Source organism: Chelonia mydas, chromosome 5 (genome assembly GCF_015237465.2).
Source record: "Chelonia mydas isolate rCheMyd1 chromosome 5, rCheMyd1.pri.v2, whole genome shotgun sequence".
Classification (NCBI taxonomy): Eukaryota; Metazoa; Chordata; order Testudines; family Cheloniidae; genus Chelonia; species Chelonia mydas.
In genome coordinates this window covers 29,299,493-29,319,792 of record NC_051245.2, presented here as the reverse complement: position 1 = coordinate 29,319,792, position 20,300 = coordinate 29,299,493, and the positions used below count along the sequence as shown (strand labels likewise).

The window sequence follows — 20,300 nt, the reverse complement described above, 5'->3', positions numbered from 1 at the left end:
TTCAATAAGAGGAGCTGAATCACTTTCACTTGGGTAATGAAAGCCTTAAGCCACCAGTCCTAAGGCTGTTTCCCATACAAAATTCCCATGGATTTATGGAGGAACAGGGCAGAGGTGCAGAGCACCTCCTTTTACATGCTGAATGCTCATAGCTCCCATAGAGGCTAATGTGAGTTGAGGTTGCTCAGTAGCTGACAGGAGACACTCAGAGGCCCAGATCCTCAAAGGTGTTTAAATGTCTGACTCCCATGGAAATTAGATGGCGCAGTGTCTTGCAGGATTTGATCCTTTCTTATTAGTTGATGTGCGTTGAGCAGACTCTTAGCTTGTTGTATATTTTAATCTATTTTACTTAGATGTCATCAACATAAAAAGCTGCATTATGAGTTATGTATTCAAAAATTCACAAATTTGGATTGTCATGATTCTTTTAGAAGGCAGGGGTTGTTAGATCTGAATCATCTGCTAATACTTTTCTCTAGCTTTTGGTTTCATACTTGTAGACATTTTTGTTGCTAAAAGTTGATACTGGAAACAAATCAAGGTCATCAAACTGGAGACCAGAGACTAAGACTACAAGGACATTTGAAAACAGTGGAGTCTTTTTTTAAAAAAAAAAATCTTTCCATAAAAATCGTACACAGAAAGAAACTAAGAAACTCAATACATACACACAATCATTTTTAAGACTATGCACATGTAGTAAAGTTTGTGACATTAATGTATGACTGGCAAAAATTTAAATTTGGACAATTTTCTCTCACTGCATTCTATTCTTCAAGATTGACACTGTCCAGTAAATGAATTAGGCAGGATGACTTAGTTAAAACAGCACAAGGAGGATTTCTAAAATGGGTGAAAGAAATCACCATTTCTGAAGGACAGCAGAAGTACTCCCTCAGGGAGTCTATTTACATGATATACATTCTATCAGCATTTTCCTGAAGGGGTGTAATATTTTATTAGCATTATGAGAAGCTGGGGGAGTATTTGAAATGAGCATAGCAGATGATATCAAGGTTCTAGAGATAAACAAAGTTGTAGGGTAAATATGGGGAGAGGGCATGAAGTAAACACAAGGAGAAAAAAGTATGGAGGAAATGTCTCTAAGACTGTCAATATCACAGAAAAATTAAAAACCGTATTGAACAATTCAAACTTACTAACATAGAATAGATGGTTTATAAGCCAGTAGCAGATAATTAGAACTAAGCAAAGTTTAAACCTGTAAATGCAAAATATTGGGCAAACTGACAGAATATAAGATGAGCTGATTAGAACTGGATATCATACTTTTATTAATGTGAAACCAATAAGTGTAAGAGAGATGGCATTCATTCTAGGGAAAATTCACTTCCCAGCACAAGGCCTAAGTACCACTTAAATGCACAGGCTCAAGGAGCACTTAACAAGAACATAGTTTCTGCTGGCCCTTCATACAGGGTGAATTTCACAAGTAACAATTCAGAAGAAGCAGAGATTTCACAGAAATCAACATGTTTATGAGTATAACCATCTGCTTCTAATTATGATGTGTATCAAAAATAAGACAAAACATTACAAATATATTTATCATTTAATTTCAAAATAATATCTAATAATAACTATCTAGATCAAAGTATTTCTGGATGATAGCTGCATTTTAAGAACATTATCAAACTAAAGCCTAAGGCTTCCTTGACCCAGGAAAGCACTAATGCATGTGTAAGCACATGATTAAGTGCTTTGCTGGATTACAGAGCACTTTAAAAAAGTGATTTACACTACCTTGATTTCTTGCAAGATTTCTTGCACTGCTAAGAAATAAAAAACAAACCACAAATTCAGGATATAAATCCTCATTCAGGCAAAACTCCCATTGAAGATAAAGCAATTTTTGTACGTGTAGAACTGCAGGAAAAGACCTTTATTGTGTATCACACACTTAAACTTAGGTACATATGAAATGATAAGTTTGTTTCTTTTTAAATTTAATTTTGTTGTGTTTTCTGATTGGCAGTTAAAGATTGGTCTAACAAAAGGATTACATGTGAATTAGGAATCTCCTTGTTTATGCTGTAGATGCATATTTGTTCTAAAATATAATGCAATATACTTTACAGGATTTTTTGTGCTTGTTTTTTTTACCTCTCAGGTTACACTGATTTTCAATTGTTTGTCTTAGACCTTTTATCACATTCTGGAGAGTGGCATATTCTAAACAAACAAAAAGAAATATAAATATATTATTTTTCAATAATTTTTTCATTATTTTCATTTTAGGATTCCACTCTAAGAACTGAAAACAACCATAAATATCTTATTTAACAATGAGTGGTCTTTTGTAACAGGTAGCAGGTACTTCAAGGAAAAACAATCTTACAACTATTTCAGTGTTCAGTTATATACTTTTCCAAATGTACAAATCCATGTTATACCTATTATAGGTAGTACAGGCAATGACATCTATAGTCAGGTTTCCTGACACTGTCCATTGTAAGAACAAACCTGTTTTCAGTCACTTAAAGCTTTGCCAAATGTTAAGTGTTTGAACAGAAATTTTCCACACTAGGTGTCTGCCTCAGTGTGATTCTGTTTAATGAAAACTTCGGTAAAAATAGTTCAGACAATTCTCAGAACAAAATGAGGGAAGAATACATTGTTTTCTGCCATGTTAAAAAAATTCTTACAACTCTTTTGTTGAGAAGCTCTAGCACCTCCCTACTTCAGAACAGAGACTTGTAATTTGGCCAGGAAGTGGGGGGTCATGCTGATGTTAGGGATGTGTCTTTTGCCATTCCTGTGAAAATCTCCCTGAACTTGGCCAAGTTTTGAGCCTCTGAAAATCTTAATTTGCACATGTTCAGTAGAGACCTTTTAGAGTTTGGCAGCTAAATTTTCTGAAGATTCTGTTTGCATGGGACATAATCCAAACAGGGATGAACAGGAATTTCCTTGCAATATAAGAATATAAGAATGCCCATACTGGGTCAGACCAATGGTCCATTTAACTCAGTATCCTGTCTTCTGACAGTGGCCAATGGTAGGTGCCCCAGAGAGAATGAACAGAACAAGTAATCATCAAGTGATCCATCCTCTGTCAGCCTTTCCCCGCTTCTGGCAAACAGAGGCTAGGGACACTTCTGAGCATGGTTTTGCATCCCTGCCCATCCTGGCTAATAGCTATTGATGGGCCTATCCTCCATGAACTTATCTAGTTATTTTTTGAAACCTGCTATAGTCTTGGCCCTCACAACATCCTCTGGCAAAGAGTTCCACAGGTTGACTGTACTGTGTGAAGAAATACTTCCTTTTGTTTGCTTTAAACCTGCGGCCTATTAATTTCATTTGGTGATCCCTAAGTCTTGTGTTATGAGAAGGAGTAAATAACACTTCCTTATTTACTGTCTCCACACCAGTCATGATTTTATAGACCTCTATCATATCCCTTCTTAGCTGTCTCATTTTTAAGCTGAAAAGTCCCAGTCTTATTAACCTCTCCTCATATGAAAGCTGTTCCATGCCCCTAATCATTTTTGTGCCCTTTTCTGTACCTTTACTAATTTCAATATATCTTTTTTGAAATGGGGCAACCAGATCTGCACACAGTATTCAAGATGTGGGCATACTATGGATTTATATATAGGCAATATGATACTTTGTCTTATTATCTATCCCTTTCCTAATTATTCCCAACATTTTGTTAGTTTTTTTGACTGCTGCTGCACATTGAGTGAATGTTTTCAGAGAACTATTCACAATACCAGGGGCTTCTTGGGGCATCAAGCACAGAAACTGAAAGCAGGAAGGCTGTCTGTCCTGTGTTCTAACTGCTGGAGCCTAGGCAGCAAGGAGGAGGAGGACTGGAATGTAGAGGAGGAGGTAAACTGGGGCATGGTGCCATGGTGGAGACTTAGGCGGGGGTAGGTAGAGGGGGAAGTGGGATGAGAAACCAGGGAGGGACTGAAACTGTGAGCCAAGAAGCAGCAGTTGGGAGAAGAACGGGACCCTAAACCAGGGGACTGGGACACAGAATCAAGGGGGCTGGTGGAAGGGGAATGAGACTTAGATGAGGAGCCAAAGTGCGGTGGGGGTGGAGGACAAAGACTGGGACAAAAACATAATGGAAGGCCAAGGACGAAGAGCCTACAACTCTTAAAGTATGCTGCCCTCAAACTCTTGAACAGAACAAGGCTCCTTAAATCTCAGCATTCCTCTGCTGTCAATAAATACCTGTGAAATCCACTGGCAAACGTGTGCCTCATCTAACTAGTGCCTGACCCACATAAAACAATGACAACCTACTACTTCTACCAGTTACTCTGTTAGATTAAGCAGCAGAGATTTCTTTAGATCTAAAGGTTCCAAGCCTGCTGATGGACCAAGTGGGTGTAAATATGGTGCTAACATGATAGAATTTCTGTTTTTTCAGGGGGTTTTTTAAACCTAGGAAATTACATACAAAAACTGCATTAAAAGAATGTTAAGGTTGTGAACAAAGCACCCAACAGCAAGGCAATGACAAAATTAAGGTAACCTTAAAATCTTAATTTGGCTGCTTTGTGCATATGCATTATGATACAGTCTTTAATTACATTTTCACATTTTTTTTTTAAAGCGGCCCCTTCATTCAGTGCACAGGATGAATGGTGCTCACTGAAGGAGCAGCTATTCAATATTTCATTTTCTCATCATTCAGTTTGTGGCTCCATTCTGCATTATTGCATGTCATTCAAGCCCTGTTATGAATACAGAATTATTAAGTTTCTCAGGGACTGTTCTATGGCACTCATTACTGTAGCATTTGAGTGTTTCACAAACATTAATTAATTTATATTAACGCCCCTGTGAGGTAAGATGTTATTATTCCCATTTTGCAGAGAAGAGCAACAAAAATGATTAAAGGTCTAGAAAAAATGACCTATGAGGAAAGATTGAAAAAATTGGGTTTGTTTAGTCTGAAGAAAGAATACTGGGTGGGGGACGGGACGTACGTACATCATAACAGTTTTCAAGTACATAAAAGGTTATTACAAGGAGGAGGGTGAAAATTGTTCTCTGAGGATAGGACAAGAAACAATGGGCTTAAATTGCAGCAAGAGAAAGTTAGATTGGACATTAGGAAAAACTTCCTAACTGTCAGGATCAATGTTCCCTCAAATTTTTGACAGGCCGTTTGCGTAAAAAATTTCTTCTGTGCAAATTTTTGTGCGCACGGTGTTTCACTGAGTGCATGGGGTTTAGAATCTGTGTGTGCGCGCGTACACACACACACAGCTTAGAGGGAACAGTGGTCAGGATAGTTAAGCACTGAAACAAATTGCCTAGGGAGGCTGGGGAATCTCCATCAGTGGAGATTTTTAAACACAGGTTAGACAAACACCTGTCAGGAATGGTTTAGTTATTATTTAGACTTGCCTTGAGTGCAGGGGAGTAGACTAGATGACCTATTGAGGTCTCTTTCAGTCCTACACTTCTATGATGCTATTATTCGAATTCTGTCATTTCCTAACTTTTGAGTGTTTGACTCTGCAACCTTAATGTTCAATTAATATAGTTTTTTTAATGTAATATACAATGACACTGATGGGATTATTAATTCTGAAGATTACAGGACGAGAGGAACCAGTACCTTGATCATTTATATTGTTTTTGTGTGTTCTAAGTCTCACATTTTATTGGAAATACCAACAGATGAAGGCTAAATGCATCTTCAAATTTCATCAAATTTATTTTAAATGGAGATATTGTTTCTGATATTCTTCCATTTCTTCTTAATTGAATTTAAATTTGGCTATTAAGTAGAAGGTGAAGGAGGATTAATTTAGACATAGCTCCTAAATAAACATAAGGTTTTTTTGTTTTTTTATTGTCCAATCTCTCTTTTCCCCTTTTGGATATCAGATATTAACATGTGTTTTATAATCCAGACCAAAGTTGGAGAAATTCAAAGAGTATGCAGCTCTGTACTTTGTTCCAGTCTTCCATCTGTCACAAATCTTTCTGTGGTAGAGCACCCCCTTTAGGCTACATGGGGAGTGCACACACACAAGTCAATTACTTCACCCCCATCCCAACAGGTGTCGCAGGTCATCTTTTTAGCACGTCAGCACTCACCTTCTTACTGGGGCCTTGAGACTGTCTGATCCCTTCTCTGTGTCCCGAGTGATGCCACTAAACGCCCATAGCCAGCAAAAGGAGTTAAACAAGAGAAAGGTAAAGCAGCTCCCTCCAGCATATGGACCTCCCTTATTTCAGAGGGGCCCTTGGAGTATCAGTATCTACTTTAGAGTTCACTGGGCTCCAGTTCTTTTCTCCTTCAACTCAGGATTTCTGCACCCTCCTTCTTGGAGGGCAGGGACTCTGCAGGCTGTCAGTCCCCTCTCCTGGGCTGGAAAAGCTCAACAGTCTGTTCCCATCCCAAGGTTCCCCATCTGAGTGGAATTACCTCTTTTTAACTCCTCCTCCAGTCCTGGCACCATTTGCAGGTGTGACAGGGCAGGGCTACTCCAGCCCAAAGTAGCTCCTTATCCTCTTCCATGCTAGTGCAGGTTTAAATACCCCATCACAGCATCTTAAATAAAACCACTATGAAAATACAATTTGTATTTGTTTGGGAAACAGGCCAGTTCTTATTGGTAAATAATTTCAGAAACTAGAACACATTTATAAGCAAAAAATTATTCAGTTTTTGCAAACATTTGCAATATTAACATGTGAACACAAGATGGCTCTCCTGTAATATGTTAAAATATAAAATCCTCATTAGATATTGTGTGCATGCCTCTTTTAAAAAACTCGTACTGTTTAGAAACTACACACAGAAAACTACATTAAAAGAATATTAAGGTTGCAAAACCAAGCACTCAGAAGTCAGGAAATGCTAGAATAAAGGTTGCCTGTGTCTGAGGCCATCCTTTCTTTTCCTGCAATCCTCTGTCATTCGCAGTATATCTTCCAACATCTGCAACAAATAAGGCAGGGGGTCCAACAGACCAAAACCTCATTCACTGTACAATCCTGATACAACTCCAGAGCATCGTCCATCCTTTGCACTGAATGAAGTAGGGGTCGTGTGGAAACAAATAGTATGTGATCATGAAATCAAAGACTATAACAATGATGTACACAAGGAGCTAGATTAAGCTTCCAGTTTCCTCTCCCAGTCTTCCCCTAGGCTCCTTCACCCAATCTATTCCCTCCGTTACCCCTCTGCATTTCCAGCCCCTGCATTTCAGTAGGCTACTTCATCCTCCTCTTCACACTGCTTGGTGGCCAGTACGGGGAGCATAGAGAGCACAGGAAAGACAGCTAATCACCTTGCTCTCATTTCTTGTGCCCATTACCACAGCATCCTCAGAAGCCAGAAGCAGCAATTGCAGGAAAAGTCCTGTTCAACGCCTACAGTACCAGACTTGAATATGCTCTGTACAGAAGGACTCTTCAGAAAAATTACCTGTCAAACTTCCAAGTCTCTACTGAGATTTGTCTCTACTGTGAACTGAGATTTTCAGAGGCTCATAATTTGGCCAAATTTTGGAGAATTTTCAAAGAGACAACAAAAGGCACATCTCTGATGCTAAAGGATACCCCCCGCTGCCAAATTTGAAGTGCCTGCTCCAAAGCATGGAGACGACAAAGCTTTTCACCAAAAAAGGTGGTAAGATTTTTTTTAATGTGTCTAAAATTATGTGTTTTCCCCTCACCTTATTTTGAGAAGGGGCTCAACCATTTTTGCTGAAAATTTCTAAAAGAATTCAACCCGAGGCAGACACACTGCGTGGAAAATTTCAACACACACAGTTAGTTTGGCAGAGCAAGTAAAAACAGGGTCTCATAATTAGTGTCAAGTGATCTCAACAATAGATGGCGCTCTCAGCTCCACCTATAATTTATAGAACACAATTGCATTCTTTATTCAGGAATCATGTAATTCTTCTTTACTTACTTCCAATCCCAGTCCCTTAAATTGTGTCTTATTTGGGTGTCCTACAGACTTATTTTCAGAAATAATGTTTATTCATGCTAAAAAATAGATTACATACTGCATCTCAATGCTTTATGATTAGGTCCCAAGGAAAACCAACTTTCTTCAAATATGACCCATAGACGGAGAGCATCCACATCTTTACTCCTGCCTCCATTTTCAGTGACTGGTTCTGCCTCTCCACTCAGAATGATGGAAACTTGTTGCCCATATACCATCCTTTAGGTTCAAGGTAGAGTCCTGCACAAGACTAGTGTAGAGCCCTCAGAGGGACTGGGATCCCATGGGTCCAGCAGGACTCGCTGCCATAATAGCAGGAGCGGGTGGAAGTAGGATTTTAAAAAGTCCCGTGCAGGGCTCTAGTCCAAGCACATTTTGAAAACCTTTGCTGCATACATCTTGTGGAAATTTTTATTATATTTTAATAATATTTTTCCAACACCCCTGGACGGCTCTTGTCTTCCTTTCATTTTGAATCCTTGGTGATTTTCACAGATGAGGCAACCCAGTCAGTATACCCAGTAGGCAAGGCAGGGGAGAGAAACTAGTGCAGACTGAACCAATGCTTGCTGCTCCACCCCTATTTGAGTGTAAACCACTTTTGATTAAGAATCCCCAATCCCAAGAATTATGCCTTAATGTGACCATGTCTGTAAGACATATCTTGACAAATTTTCCATATGGTTATACCTGTGTGATTGATTTAAAAAAAAAAACACCTTGACAATTAACTGTGGGCCCACTGGGAGTTTTGCCTACATAAAAAAAGCAATATTGTGCTAAATGTTTGCTGCTTCACTAGTTATCAGGGGAGCAGTTAACGTCTGTTGTCTATACCCTTGATATCTTCCCCTTCTCCACTCTCACCATTACCAAATGTCTCTGAAAATCTCCTCTTGAACATCCCACCACCTTCTCAAACTTTTCCTAACCTGAAATTACCTTTCTTCCAGATCCTTCTCCTTTGCTACTGGCAACTCCATCGCCCCTCCAGTCTCCCAGGCTTGAAAGCTTGGAGTAATCTTCAACTCTTCTTTTTACTTCTTCCTCTGTATCCACCCTCTTGCCAAATTCTGTCACCGCTTCTTTAACATTACCAAAATCTGACCTTTCCTGACTATCTGTACTGCTAAAACTCTTGTCCATGCCTTGGCTATTTCTCATGATTACTGTAATCGTCTCCCCTTGGCCTTCTACCTTTCATATTGAGTCTGTTATGAATTAAGCAACATTCTTGTCTACCATACATTTAAATAGGACATCTGACTGGATTGGCTCCAAAGTCTTGTAGAAAATTGCTTTATTAATAGGATATCTTACATTCCTTACTAAGTTATTATTGTACATTTTATGATGGAAGATAGTGGAATTATTTTTTGAATTGTCAAATACAAGAATGGAATCAACTGTATTTTTAAGCATTAAAATAATGCTTACCCTCTTTTATTGAGTCTTCCTTCGATTGGCTTAATGTTAATAACCTATTACATTTTTCCAGCTGAAGATCCAGAAGGCTATTCTTTCCATTAATTTCACATATTTTCTTCAAAAAAATATTGAAATATCTGTAGGTTAATGCTAAATTAAATCCTTTTGTTCTAAATTTTCAATCTAAATCTCAGGTTTTTCAAGTGAATGTTACAAAAACCAAACAAAAAACTAATCCCAAATCAAACCAAACAAAAAACCAACAACACTGAGCTGAGGTTTACAGAATAGTTTAGTGCCTCCCTCCCAGGTCTATTATACTGCCATTATGATTTAGCTGTAAAAAAATGAAGTTAGATGTTAGAGGCTTGCATTGTAGATAATTAAAGGTTTAGGCTCCTCTCTGATAATGGTTACTATGGAAATGGTCTTTCAGAGTATTGCTTCTCCATATTCAAGCTTAGGGATGTCCCCGTCCAAGCTGCAGAGCTGTGGGAATCTTTGGGAAGCAGAACCCATTCGGGCTCTGTAAGCTCCTTCTTGCAGAACTAAATATTCAAGCCAAGTTTTTTGCTCTATATTTAGAAAACATCTTGTCCAACACGCTTGGTAGTACTGATGGAAGTTGGATGATAATGGGGGGAAATTATCAATCACCTTGACCTTGTAGGCGATATTGTAGTGATAATGCCTCTGGAGGAATACAACCAAAAAGTTGCAACTAACCTGTACACAGCAATCAGAGAACGGGGATTAAAAAAGAATGACAAAAGACCAAACTAATGGTAACATCAAAAAATCAAAGAAATAGGCTAAACTAGTCATGATTGGTGTAGACATCGACCAAGTGGACAGCTTTTGCTACTTGATCTCCATCATAATACATGACAGCCATTAGGATGATGACATCAACAAGTGGATAGCTAACGCCAGCAGAATGTTTGTGTGCCTGAATAAAAACAATTGGAACCTTAAATCAGTGTCCATGACAGCTAAAACCAGATTATATACACCCATGTGTCCACATTACTTTACAATTAGGAAACATGGGTACAGACGAAGTGTCTGGAGTAAAAGCTGTACACATTTAAAATGAGGGGCCTGTGCCATACCTGTCTACTTAACCTTGTCATGCCTAAATGATGACATCTGTAGAAGACTCAAAGTACAGTAGTTAAATACAATCATCAGACGGTGCCAACTACAATGGTTGGAGATGTTGCTAAAATAACCTCATACTGACACCCTAAAATTATTCTCTATGGAAGAGTGCATGGTGAAAGAGGCCATGGATGTCCCAGGAGAGAGTGGTATATATAAAACCATCTAGGCAACCCCCTCAATAGGCTAAAATAGTAACTCAAAACTGATGTGGACAGCATCTGCTCATAATCTTGGCCCTATCCAACCTTGGTGTTGGAAAAGAGGAGAGGAAGGTAATGATAATGACAGTCGTTATAAAAGGGCTGTGTAGCTCAACTGACTCAATTTCTTCCACTAAACTCCAGAACATTATGGGTCAGATCAGCTCCCATTGAACTCAATGGGAATCTCTCTTAATTTCAGTGGAGTTGACGAAGGCCCCATATGAGTAGAATTCTGAGGAAGGGTCAAGGTGGGCAGGTAGTGTGAATATGCAGAGACAACATTGTTGTATAACCACAGTTTTTATGGAAAATCATTATTTTCTCTTGAGGTGGCCTCTGCATATTCCCACTGTGGGAATCTAGTGAGCAGTACAGTCCCTTAGGAACTTGGGCTGAGTTGTTCTAATTAAATAAAAATTGCAGTAATATCTCTGAAAGTGTGCAATCTTTGAGGAAGTGATACATCCTTAAAATGAACTGCTTGATGCTTAGGAGATCATACTTAAAAGAGGTCCTCACTGTTGCTGCAATTTCCTTGGACAATTCCTGCATGGAAAAAGTATCTGCATGACTTGTTCCAACGGAAAAAGCTCTTTGGTACTGAAGGAGTCTAGCACCAACGCACCAACACACCAGTAAATGCTTACTTAATATCAGCAACTGGTGCTGGTGAGAGCTGCTCTGTCATATTATCTAGAAGCCAAAGTGGCCTCAGCACTGATAAAGTTTTGGTACCAGAGGGGCCGCTTCTCTGAGATGTTCCCTGTGCCAATGAGGTCTTGATGCTCATTGGTGAATAAAGCACCATGAACCAGACTTTTAAAGGTATTTTGGCACCTGAAGATGCAGATAGGCTACAAGTGGGATTTTCAAATATCTTTAGAAATCTGGCCCTACAGCTATAGATCTGATATACCTGGCTCTGAAGTCTTTGGTGCCAGAGCTATCCCTGACTTGCTGGGTTTAAAGCTGAAGATAGCCCATTCTATTGCTATGCAGGGCAGATGTCTGATCCACTGTCAAATCCAGGATTATGTTTGTAAGGCCTTCCTTTATAAATGAGGCACAGTGGTCCAGATCCTCAAAGGTATTTAGGCTCCTAACTTCCACTGAATTCAAGCCTAAATTCCCTCATGGATCTAGGCCAAAGCCTCTGCTGCCTGCCTGTGTGGGTTGGAGGTATGAAGGCACAACACACTGCGTTGGAATCTACAGAATGAGGATTCACCTTTGCTTCCTGAAACACAGAAGATCTTACTGTACAGTGCTTAAACTGATCTTTATCTGAATCTTTGGAAGCCTCATAATCCATGACAAAAAGAGCCAATGATCCTGGCCTACACAAAAATTAAGTGCATGATGGAACAAACAAACTAACACTTGCCAGCTAACTACAACAGAAATTAACAATAAAGATTAGAGGAGTTTTTGATAGGCACCCCCTCCAAAATTGCTGTGAGCACCGAGAAGGTGCTAGCCCAGGAATGCTGGCAACTAAGGTAACTGGGGTACGACAGCCTTTTTACAGCGTTGGCTCCAAATATTCAGTGATGAGAGAGGATATTGTGTGGCACAAATAGGCTTTTTGCAGCAAAAAGAAAAGGAGTACTTGTGGCACCTTAGAGACTAACCAATTTATTTGAGCATAAGCTTTCGTGAGCTACAGCTGTAGGTCATGCTCAAATAAATTGGTTAGTCTCTAAGGTGCCACTAGTACTCCTTTTCTTTTTGCGAATACAGACTAACATAGCTGTTACTCTGAAACCTACTTTGCAGGAGATTTTGAAGTTCTATGGCACTAGGGGGCGCATTCCACAAGTATGACAACTGCAGAATCCACATAGAAGAAAATTTCACTAAAAAAAGCATTTAAAAAGATGTCACAAAGTGTTAACAAAGAGCCATTTCAGTTTAATTTTGTTACCTACCTTTTCTATCTGTGAGAAGTCATCTAAAAGTTTATCAAGATTTGCCACGCTGATTTTCTTCATATTTGCTTCACTAGTGTGATTCATTTGTTTCTAGAAAATATCACCCAGTATTTATTATATATAAAATTAACATTGATTTAAGAATTTATACTACTTGAACCAAATTCTTCCCTCATTCAGGGGTTCTGCAATAAATTTTTATAGTGGGGGTGCTGAGAATCATTGAACCAAACTGTAAACCCTGTATATAATGGAAACCCCTTCAAGCCACGGGGTGCTGCAGCACCCCCCGCACCCCAAGTTCCAGCACCTATGCCCTCATTCATTTCACGTGTCAAAGGGATTGCATGGGTGTGAATGTGAGCAAAATATGTCTTATCTTCAAATCAAATTAGTCTTGCAAATTAAAATGAATTTCTATCCAACATAGACATAGCTGATTTTACATATAATATTTCACTTATCTTTATTAATAAGCCAGGAAGTGTTGCAGACATTTTTCTAGATGTGCTATTTCATATGCAACTATGAGAACCATTTTAAAAAATCATTCTCACTAGTATCCGAAGAAGAGCTCTGTGTAAGCTCAAAAAACTTGTCTCTCTCATCAACAGAATTTAGTCCAATAAAAGATATTACCTCACCCACCTTGTCTCTCTTGTACCTTTAGTGACATTTCTAGGAATGATATTTAAATGTCAGAAAACAGAGGCAATGTTATTAAATAGAATAGCGGGCAATCTTGTAAGAATTTGAATTTTCTGCTGAAGTTCAAAACTAAAGCTGCAACCATATCATCAACATACTATGCCAAATAAATATTAGTGGTTTACATGTACAAAGAACTTTACAAACATTAAAAGACAATTAATCCACAGTACCCTGTGAAATAGATTGTCCTCATTTTATAGCTAGGGAAACTGAATCAGAAAGGCTAAGTGACGTACCCAAACTACACAGTACATGAATAGTTAAGACAGCTATGTGCTTACTCCTTTATACCACACTGCACCAATACTAGAACCAGTGGATCAAATGTTGTGCTGCTTTAAAACCTATACAATGCTACTGATATCAGTGGGATTTTACAGAGTGTAAATTAATATAGAATTTGGCCCAGTTATTTTATGTTTATAATGTACATGCTGCTAGACTTAACTACTCAGGTTTACAATCCTGCATAAATTCACTTTTATGTGTTCTTTTAAACCATGATTTGAGTGCAGGCCAGTGAGCCTTGTATTACAGTATATATAGCATATATTCACAGTTTTACAGTCTCAAAAGCAATCTGTGCTGGCCTAACTCTTTTCCCACTGAAGTGAACAGTAAAACTTCCATTGACTTGAGTGGAAACAAAGGTCAACACTGAACACTTTTGAAATTTCACTCTAAGAACTTAAACATAAATTTACAAGAAAGTCTCACTTGTAATAAATATTTATAAAGACAGTCTATATGCATTAACCTGAAGACTCTATTAGGAAACAACCGAAAGACCAGAGCAAATTATGAATTAGGACAGAGCTTTAACTTCAACTTTTAATTTCAACTTTTAATTTCATGATGGTTTGTACAACCTTTTGTTTTCAATTTTTACAAACAGTAAGTGGCAACATGATAGAAAAAGACCAGAGCTTGGAATGTGCAGTATAAAAAAAAAATTGAATGGATTTCTAGATAAAACCATTTAAGAGAAAATTACACAGAAATGTGCATTTAAGCGACCAGTTTTGATTAGCAGACAAAATTATGTCATCAAGCCAGCAGATATTCTTGGTAATGTAATGATTAGAAGCCTGTATAATATATATACACACATATATTATATAGCTTCATTAGTAAAACAATAACGTAAAAACATTAGCACTCTGTGATAAGTACATTTTTTTTTGTATTCACTCTTTGTTCTCATAGATTACTTAAACAGCTAATTAACTTTACAAATACTTTTCAGGAAGATATAAACAAAATATGGTTAGCATTACAGAATAAAACTTTTCTTCCTAATAAGTAATTACCTGTATAGAATCATAGAAATGGAGGGCTATAAAAGACCTCGAGAAGTTATAAAGTCCAGTGGTAAGGGAGGGCCAAGTAAACCTGTGCCATCCTTGAAATATAGTTGTCTAGCCCAGTGGTTCCCAAACTTTAAGAACCCGCGAACCCCTTTCATTAAATTGTGAAATCTCATGAACCCCCTCCTAAAAATTTTCCAGGGATTTAAGTTTAAATTTCCTCAGTGTGATGGATGTGCTTGCTTTGCTCTGCATAGCTCTTGGAAGTCTGGAACCACTGGAGAAATATAAAGTCTCAGGTCTGGTTCGGCATCAAGTCTGTTTCTGTATTTGGTTTTCAGCTGTGCATATGAGGAAAATGCTTTCTCACATAAGTATGTTGTTGAAAATGGTAACAAAACTGTAATACCCTCTTCTGGCAGAAAAAGCTACTCGTTTCTTAAACTCAGCCAAAAGTTGATCAATGACAGATTTCTGAAGCTCCTTTTCAGTTCGTAATCACAGGAGATCTCAATCAATTTCTCTTTTTCCTCAGTGTTTAATATCTGTGTTGAGGAAGTGGTATCATCAAAAGGGTTGTGAATCCAGTCATTATCGCCTGACAGAGCTGGAAAGTTGTGCAAAGTCCTGTTAGGTGTGCAGTTATATTGGTTTTAGTGCACTGATCCAACTGAAGTTTATGTTCTGCCAGGAAGTCATGAAGAGTACTGAAACACTCAGTTTGATTGTTTTCAAACAACTTTCCCAGAACTGCAACTTCTTTATCATGGATTCAACTCGCTCTTGCACATTGAAAACTGTTATATTGAGGCCTTGAAGAGATAAATTTAGGTAATTAATTCTTGAGAAAATATCTGCTAAATAAGCTAGGTTCTGGAGCCAGACATTATTTTCCATACAGCTGGCAAGGTGGAAAGGGTGGCTGTTGAAAAAACCCCTAGGATTTCCATTCTAAGCTCAAACAAGCGCAAAAGGATTTTGCCCCATGAGAGCCATCTAACTTCGGTGTGGGTCAACAGAAAATTGTGTATACTACCCATTTCTTCACAAAGTACGTGAAATATTCTGGAATTTGTTGGCCGTGATTTTATGAAATTCACCATTTTTACTGCATATTCCAGCACTTCCTTCAGTCCCTCAGGCATGCATTTTGTTGCAAGAGCTTGTCTATGGATACTGCAATGAGTCCAAGAGACTTTTGATGCAACCTTTTTTGTTTTATCTACAAATCCAGTATACTTCCCCGTCATTCATGTGGCCCCATCAGTGTAAATGCCTAGGCAACGAAATCAATCTATTCCCTTTTTTTGAAAATATTCATTAGTCAGATTGAAGATATCTTCTCCAGTTGTACGTTCTTCCAATGGTCAGCAAAACAACAAGTCTTCAACCATAGCTTCATTCACATAATGTACAAACCATAGCAAAATAGCTAGATTAGCTACATCAGTTGATTCATCCAACTGTATAGCATAATATGGACTATTTTTCACTCTATGTACCATTGTAGTCTCTACGTTATTTGACTTGTCATTAATTCTTCGTGACAATGTATTATTGGACAAAGGTACCATGTCAATCCTTTTTGCAGCCTTTTCTCCGAGCATGCAATGAACTATGTCTTTTATACATGGACCAATCAAGCTCCCTGCTATGGCATAGGCTTCTGATGCTTTTGCTACTCAGTAGCTCACGCAATATAATCCTTCAAGTGCATTTTCATTATCAGTATTTGCTTTGGATATAAGACTGGTAATGTCACTTTTCCTCTCAGCTAATTTTCGCTTGAAAAAAATCAACATGCTTATCAAGTTGTGCAGGATGCCTAGTTTCTAAATGGCACCGAAGTAGAGAAGGTTTGAGGATGCTGTTTGCTAGAACATCACCACAAACTACACACAGTGGTTTTGGACGTTCTTTATCACCAATGCATGTAAAGCCATACTTTATATAATCATTGTCATATTTTCTTTTCTTTGTAGGTGAGTTTCCAGGACCATCATGATCATTAGACTTAGATTTTCCATAGTGTGGACTTGAGGAAACACTAGCTGATTCTTGTGTCTTTACACTTTCCTTTTTCAGCCACTTATCCACTGAACTTGTGTACAAAATATTTATTGTGTTGTAATAAAAATAACACAGAGAGAATGCTAACAACCAACAAACTAGAAAATGAGAAGATTCACTCACGTCTCACTGAAGCAAAACAGCATTCCAGAGAGAATGACTTAATATCGAATTACTGAGTCACCTTAATGCTGCTACACTGGCTACAATGTGGTTACGGCTGGTTTGGCGTGCAAAAACCTTTTCTTCCACCACCAGGGCCATTCCTAGGGGGGTGCCCCATGAGGGACAAATTAGCCTGGACCACCCTCCACATACAGTGTGGCCCCTGCTCACTCTGCCCTTTATGCCGCCCAACTTCCCCTGTTGGCCAAGGGTCCAAGCTACCCATCTGTGCGCCTGGGGTCCCAGCTGCTGCCTTGCCCACCATGGGGCTCAGTCTGCTGGCCCTGTGCGGGGGTCTGGGCTGCTGGATCCAAACTCCACGGGGCTCAGGCTGCCGAACCCCATTGACCAGGGCTCAGGCTGCCCACTCAGTGCTCCACTGAGCTTGGGCTACCAGTCCCAACCGCCCAGCCCTGCGCTCCATGGGACTTGGGATGCTGACTCCATGCTGACCACGGGAGCTTGGGCTGCCGGCGCCCCCGCTGATTGGGGCGGGGCTCGGGCTGCTAGCTCCAACTTCCCGGCCCCGCTTTCCATGGGGCTCAGGCTGCCAGCCCCACAATGACCACTGGAGCTCAGGCTCCTGCCGACCAGGGCTCAGCTGTGTGCTCCGCAGAGCTTGGGCTGCTGGCCCCAACTTCCACAGGCTTGGGCTGCCAGTCCCTCCACTGACCGGCGCTCGGCTACCTGCTCAGCACTCCATGGGTCTTGGGCTGTCTGCCCTGCAACCAGGTCCCACCTGCTGCCTCCCATGCCCGGGGTCCTCTGGCCACCATTAGAGAAATTTTTCTGGCAAACCCCCTGTAACGTTGTGCAAACCCCCAGGGGTGTGCGAACCTCAGTTTGGGAACCACTGGTCTAGCCTGTTCATAAAAACCTGCAGTGATGGGGATTCCACAACCTCCCTCGGAAACCTATTCCAGTACTTAACTACCCTTATATTTAGAAAGATTTTCCTAATACCTAACCTAAATCTCCCTTGGTGCATATTAAACCCATTATTTCTTCTTCTACCTTCAGTGGGCATGGAGAACAATTTTTCTTTATAACAGCCCTTAACATATTTGAAGACTGTTATCAGGTTTCCCCTTCAGTCTTCTTTTCTCAAATCTAAACATGCCCAGTTTTTTTAACCGTTCCTCATAGGTCAGGTTTTCTTAACCATTTATCATATTCCCCCTCTCCTCTGGACTCTCCAGTTTGTCCACATTTTTCCTGAAGTGTGTCACCCAGAACTGGACACAGTACGTGAGGCCTCACCAGTGTCCAGTAGAGTCGGACAATTACCTCCCGTGCCTTACATATGACACTCCTATGAATACACCCCAGAATGATATTAACCTTTGTCACATCTACAAACACATTGTTGACTTATATTCAATTAGTGATCCACTATAACCCCCAGACCCTTTTAAGTGCTACTGCCACCTACTCAGTTGTTCCTGTAGTTTGATTATAATTATTACTATTATAATGGGGTTTGAAAAAATAAAATAAAGAAAAATCTGCCTGATGCTGTATAATTTATCAGTAATTATCCTACTGCACATCGTATATGCTTTTCTAGGTACATAGTTTTGCAAAATAATTCTCTCTCTACAAAATATACCTGCTGAGGAAACTATGTAGTATGAATGTAAAGCCCTCTGTTATACAGTCTTTAAAAATATCTATACTGTTTCCATTTGTTTATAACCATTCCTCTTTCTCATAAGCATAAATATCTTCCTTTTCTGCAGTCCCGTTATGTCTTTGGTCTAATATTTACATCACAATTTCTGGGTGGGAGTGAGAGGATTTGCCTCATCTTGCAAGATACAGAGAAGTGCCTCTTGAGAAGTGTTGCAGGGCCTCCATTCCCATTGGAAGACAGGAGAACCACAGCACTTTGTAGCATCAGGTTAACAGTACCATACAAAATAAAACTCCTGCTAAACTGAAATAATGAAAAATTTAAAAAAATGTTTAACAGAAGATGTTATGTTATTGCTGTTAAACTGTCCCTGGTCAAATAATCTAAAAAGAAAGGTTATGTTTTTAGTATTTTTGCTTATTAGTTCATTTTTCATATATCTCTTCCTCTAACGATATTGCATTAAGTTTTTTATCCACATTTTGAATTGTGTTATATCCTTATTTATTTCAATATTAAGAAGTATATGGTGCCTTTCTAACATAGACACTTTTCTGACCATACTCACAATTAAATTAAATAGCCTCTTTTAATCTATCCTGGAAAATAATTCACATTCTCATCCCATTACAACAGAAAAAGCATGTTGTGAGTGAGATGAAAGAAGAAAAACATGATTTTTTAAAAATTTTTCAGCATGGTAACTGATAATCTGCTTTTGAAATTTGATTTGATACTTTCTCTACAACAAGTAACTGATCATTTAATTCATGACTGCCAGCTTAACATCAAAAGTTTCTGTAAAAATTAAATGTATATCGGTGGAATATTAATTATTCAATGATGGGTTTCTGTAACAGCCTTATCTGTTCTTTCCATTGTTTCACACTTTGATAAGTGAGGCAGTTAACATTTGCACCAAATCTAATCTCATAAGAAGGGCCATACTGGATCAGACCAAAGGTCCATCTAGCCCAGTATCCTGTCTCCCAACAGTGGCCAACGGCAGGTGCCCCAGAGAGAATGAACAGAACAGGTAATCATCAAGTGATCCATCCTGTCACCAATTCCCAGCTTCTGGCAAACAGAGGGTAGGGACACCATCCCTGTCCATCTTGGCTAATAGCCGTTGGTGGACCTATCCTCCATGAACTTATCTAGTTCTTTTTTGAACCCCGTTATAGTCTTGGCCTTCACAACATCCTATGGCAAGAAGTTCCACAGGCTGACTGTGCGTTGTGTGAAAAAATACTTCCTTTTGTTTGTTTCAAATCTGCTGCCTATTAGTTTCATTTGGTGACCCCTAGTTCTTATGTTATGAGGAGTAAATAACACTTACTTATTTACTTTCTCCACACCAGTCATGATTTTACGGACCTCTATCATATCCCCCCCTTAGTTATCTCTTTTCCAAGCTGATAAGTCCCAGTCTAATTAATCTCTCCTCATATGGCAGCCGTTCCACACCCCTAATAATTTTTGGTGCCCTTTTCTGAATCTTTTCCAATTCCAATATATCTTTTTTGAGATGGGGCAACTACATCTGCACGCAGTATTCAAGATGTGGGCGTACTATGGATTTATATAGAGGCAATATGATATTTTTATGTCTTATTATCTATCCCTTTCTTAATGATTCCCAACATTCCATTCGCTTTTTTGACTGCCGCTGCACACTGAGTGGATGTTTTCAGAGAACTATCCACAATGACTCCAAGATCT

At 39.0% G+C, this 20,300-nt stretch overlaps 1 protein-coding gene across 1 annotated transcript in view; it reads right to left on the bottom strand.

Annotated features, from left to right (window-relative positions):
- Nucleotides 1-12,776, bottom strand: part of CCDC152 (coiled-coil domain containing 152) — a 31,653-nt gene extending 18,877 nt beyond the window's left edge. The window contains exons 1-3 of the mRNA XM_007052829.3: nucleotides 12,690-12,776; nucleotides 9,404-9,509; nucleotides 2,128-2,196 (exon numbers count right to left, since the gene is read on the bottom strand). Coding sequence (XP_007052891.1) covers nucleotides 2,128-2,196; nucleotides 9,404-9,509; nucleotides 12,690-12,776 — 262 coding nt within the window. The remainder of the gene's footprint in view (nucleotides 1-2,127; nucleotides 2,197-9,403; nucleotides 9,510-12,689) is intronic.
- Nucleotides 12,777-20,300: the final 7,524 nt, after the last annotated feature.